The sequence below is a fragment of the Babylonia areolata genome, chromosome 24 (genome assembly GCF_041734735.1).
Source record: "Babylonia areolata isolate BAREFJ2019XMU chromosome 24, ASM4173473v1, whole genome shotgun sequence".
NCBI lineage: Eukaryota > Metazoa > Mollusca > Gastropoda > Neogastropoda > Buccinidae > Babylonia > Babylonia areolata.
Window position 1 is genome coordinate 14,596,925 of NC_134899.1, and position 5,000 is coordinate 14,601,924.

Sequence of the window (5,000 nt, forward strand, 5' to 3'; positions counted from 1 at the left end):
TTCTTTATATAAATAATGATGATTAAATGAACCGTTTAGAAAAGAGAAAACAATTAACGTTATCAAGGAAAGACAAAATATTGTCAACATTTTCGTGGTCAGACGACTGGGAACATCAAATTTTCTTTCCTATCCCAAAACATTTTTCATAACCAGAAGCTGTCAATGTCAGGCCACCGTCAGAGGAGGCCCTGCACTGCCGTTGAGTCAGGTGTGTCAGTTCTGATTCAGCGTACAAGGGACACCACCGACTAACCGACTCCATTAACCAGTGGAGTTCAGACTGCCCTTACTAGTGCTTCCAGAGACATTCCACACTATGTCTTGTGGAATATCTTGTGCTCACAACTTATTGCTTTTATTTTTTGTTTGTTTGTTGTGTTTAGTTTTTAGTGTCCACAATTCCTCTTATGGGTTTTAAAACAATTAGATGAGTTCTGAGTTCTGAACTGCCGACACCGAAGACTTTGACACGCTCATCACAGACATGGACCTGGAGGGGAGACAGAAAATTTGGTCGCAAAGTTAAAACAGGTCACGAAAGGCAAACTGAATCTGAGACAATTTTTTTAAATGCAACAATCGTTCAATTGTTTGTTTTCTTAGTGAATGATTATGAGGATGGTGATTACGCTGTCACTGTGGTCCCGTTTGGATTGAGGACTTTCATGACGACGCCTCAGTTAACTCACTCAGTACGGCCAGTCCTCTCTTCTCATCTACACAGACCCCTCGGATGTCCAGTGGGTGTCTGAATGACCCAACCTTTAGCTTCCGTCGTCAGAACTGTGGTATTCTTTGTCAACATTCACCTCTTCAGTATAAGAGCGTTCCGCTTGCAATATTTTGATGAACGCTGTTAACGTCGTCTCTTTCGCCGTTCGTATAGAGAGAGTTAATGTCACACGCTCAGGTCTCAACCAGGTCGTGAGGTGTTACAGACACCTCCAGTATTAGTAAGGAAATCTGGGCAACACTTCTCAAACACGTGTCCGTGAAATGGATCACCCTCGATTGCGTGGTCTGAGTTTCCCCATTTGAGCCCACAGCACAGTCTGCTTAGAAGCTGGCTATGGGCAGAGCTGAAAAACCGCACATTGCTATGCCACTGATAAGGTTCTAACCCTCGTCTTCCCAGTGGACACTCTTCGTGGCTGAGCATGTCGGGACATCAATGTAAGTACGTAGATTATCACTTGATTTAATGTCTCTTTGAAGCTGCCCACGAAACGTAAATTGTTACGGAACGAAAGGAATATTAGAATTGATGAAGGTCATCGAATTTTACAAGAAAAATACAAATGTCTGTGTCAAATTCATAAATGTAAAACAAAAAACACAAAAAGAACCACAAGGAGTTGTTACACTGAATTAAGCAGTAAACCGAAACAAACACAATACAACCATTGCATGCGTGAGTGGATAATCTACCCGTAGTGCACCGCTATGTGTGTGAGTGATAATCCTACCCGCAGTCAATGTCCCCATCTGTGAGTGAAGAAGCTAATCTTCCGATGTGTGAGTGAAGAACCTACCAGTTGTCAATCTACCCAACCGTGAATCTACCCGAAGTCAATCTCCCCATGTGTAAGTCAAGAACCTACCCGTAGCCAAGTGATTGGAGAATTACCCGTCCAACTGTGAAGAACCTACCCGTAGCCAAGTGAGTGAAGAGCCTGCCCGTTGTCAATTCCCCCATGTGAAATTGAAGACCCTACCCGTTGTCAATCTACCCAACTGTGAAGAACCTACCCGTAGTCAATCTACCCAACTGTGAAGAACCTACCCGTAGTCAATCTACCCAGCTGTGAAGAACCTACCCGTAGTCAATCTACCCAACTGTGAAGAACCTACCCGTAGTCAATCTACCCAACTGTGAAGAACCTACCCGTAGTCAATCTGCCCAACTGTGAAGAACCTACCTGTAACCAATCCCCCCGACTGAGTGAAGAACCTACCCGTAGTCGACCCCCTTCCCCCATCCCTCCGCCCATGTGTGAGTGAAGAACCTACCCGTTGTTAAATCTACCCAACTGTGAGTGAGGAACCTACCCGTATTCGATCTGCCCACCACCCCCACCCCAACCCGCCCCCTCCCTACCCCAATGTGTGAGTGAGGAACCTACCTGTACTTAATCCCCCCATCCCCATGTATGAGTGAATAACCTACCCGTTGTTAAATCTACCCAAGTACGAGTGAAGAACCTACCCGTAGTCGATCCTCCTCCCCCCCCTCCACCCACCCGCACCCCCCCCCCCTCCCCCCAATGTGTGAGTGAAGAACCTACCCGTAGTCGATATCTACTCAACCCCCCACCCCATGTTTGTGTTAAGAACCTACCCGTTGTTAAATCTACCAAACTACGAGTGAAGAACCTACCCGTAGACGATCCCCCTCCCCCCCCCCTCCCCCCCTACCACCATGTGTGAGTGAAGAACCTACCCGTTATTTCATCTACCCAACTGTGAGTGAGGAACCTACCCGTAGTCGATCTCCCCATCTCCATCAGCGTCCAGCCTCTCTACCAGATGGTCCAGGGCTTTCTCGGACAGCGGGATGTTCGCCTCCTGGTGGGCAGTCACATCCGCTTTGACGATCAGCAGTTATATGTGGAGGAGGAGGAGGAGGAGGAGGAAGACAAGGAGGAGGAGGAGGAGAATAACAACAACAAAGAGAGAGTTGGATTGAAAACTTGACAGACAGGTATACAGGTCGACTGATTATTTGACAGATAGAGAAATAAAGAAAAGACAGGTAGATTGTATATATGTATGACGGGCGCAATAGCCGAATGGTTAAAGCGTTGGACTTTCAATCTGAGGGTCCCGGGTTCGAATCTCGGTGACGGCGCCTGGTGGGTAAAGGGTGGAGATTTTTCCGATCTCCCAGGTCAACATGTGTGCAGACCTGCTAGTGCCTGAACCCCCTTCGTGTGTACACGCATGCAAAAGATCAAATACGCACGTTAAAGATCCTGTAATCCATGTCAGCGTTCGGTGGGTTATGGAAACAAGTACATACCCAGCATGCACACCCCTGAAAGCGGAGTATGGCTGCCTACATGGCGGGGTAAAAACGGTCATACACGTAAAAGCCCACTCGTGTATATACGAGTGAACGTAGGAGTTGCAGCCCACGAACGCAGAAGAAGAAGAAGTATATATGTATGTGTGATGTGTGTATATATACACATATATAGATGGATAGACAGATAGACAGATATGTATATACATATACATAAAAAGAGAGAGCGGGAGAGAGAAAAAGCGAGAGAAGAACACGCTTTTTAAGACCGATACGTGAACAGACAGACAAACTGATATAGAAATAGACAAGCAGAGACAGCCAACCAGACCGATACATGGAGAGAGATAGAGTGAAAGTGAAAAGACGTTAAATCAAAGGAACAAGAAAGAAGAGAGAGAGGGAGAGAAAGAGAGACAGACAGACATAGACAGAGAGACAGAGACAGAGAGACCAACCGACCGACTGACCAACCGACCGACCAACACATGGACAGCCAGAAAGATAGACAGACTGATAGACACAGACAGACAGTTAGCCAACCAGACTTACACGTGGACAGACAGCCAGACAGACAGCCAGACAGCCAGACCGACAGACAGAGAGGCCCAACAGAAAGGGAAGACAACCGTACCAGCAGCCCACTCTTGATCTCAAAGCGGGTGAGGGTCTTGCTGCCGTCCTTGTCCATCATGGCGAACAGGTCCACCAGGCGCAGGTTCAGCAGCTTGCCGAACTCCATCAGCACCTGGCAGAGCACGGGACGGGGCGTGGGGGGTGGGTGGGGGGGGGGGGGGTGAGAGTGTCAGTGTGCTCGTTGTCGTCATCATCATCATCATCATTATCATCGTCAGTAGCAGCAGCACCATCACCAACACCACCAACGTTGTCGTTGTCATAATCATCATAATCATTATTTATTGTCTGTATTCGTACTTTTATCATCGTCACAGGAAAACGTACAAATGAACATCGTTTACGCGGATCGTAACGCCATGACCATCATCATCATCATCACCACCACCAACGCCTTCATCATCATCACCAACACCACTACCACCATCACCATCACCACCACCACCACCACCACCTTCATCATCATCATCATCATCATCATCATCACCTCCAACACAGTCATCACTGACAACAATAACAATGGAATCGTCCTCCTCAGCAGGAAGCTCAACAGATGCACGTGACGCAAGCTGCACGTGACGACCAGGGTGATGGGCGCTACAGCCGAGTGGTTAAAGCGCTGGACTTTCATTGTGAAACGTCCTGGGTTCCTGTCCCTGTCGCAGCGCCTGGTGGGTTAACTCTCTCCATACGAACGGCGAAAGAGACGACGTTAACAGCGTTTCACCCCAATTACCATCATCAAAATATTGCAAGCGGAAGGCTCTTATACTGAAGAGGTGAATGTTGACAAAGAATACCACAATTCTGACGACGGAAGGTAAAGGTTGGGTCATTCAGACACCCACTGGACATCCGAGGGGTCTGTGTAGAGGAGAAGAGAGGACTGGCCGTACTGAGTGAGTTAAGGGTGAAGGCTTTTCGGATCTCTCAGGTCAACAAATGTTCAGACCTGCTGAACTCCCTTCGAGTGCACACGCATACACAAGATGAAATATGCACGTTAGATTTCCTGTAATTCATGTCAGCGTTCTATGAGTTATGGAAACAAAGAGATACCCAGCACGCACACCCTCGAAAATGAAGTATGGATGTCCTATATGGCGTAGTAAAAAGGTGACACGTAAAAACGCACTCGTACTTATTGGTAAATGTGGAAGTTGAAACCAAGTAAAGCAGAACATGAAGAAACAACCAAATAGTATACAAGCAAGGAGCCATAAATGAACAAATAGATGAGTAAAAAGACAGACATATAGATAGATAGATAGACAGACAGACAGACAGATAGATAGATAGATAGATAGATAGATAGATAGATAGACAGACAGACAGACAG

General features: G+C 46.8%; 1 protein-coding gene across 1 annotated transcript in view; it reads right to left on the reverse strand.

The window, feature by feature from the left end:
• Positions 1-5,000, reverse strand: part of LOC143298987 (uncharacterized) — a 31,930-nt gene that overhangs the window by 7,612 nt on the left and 19,318 nt on the right. The window contains exons 12-13 of the mRNA XM_076612047.1: positions 3,660-3,773; positions 2,483-2,568 (exon numbers count right to left, since the gene is read on the reverse strand). Of these exons, the coding sequence (XP_076468162.1) occupies positions 2,483-2,568; positions 3,660-3,773 (200 nt within the window). The remainder of the gene's footprint in view (positions 1-2,482; positions 2,569-3,659; positions 3,774-5,000) is intronic.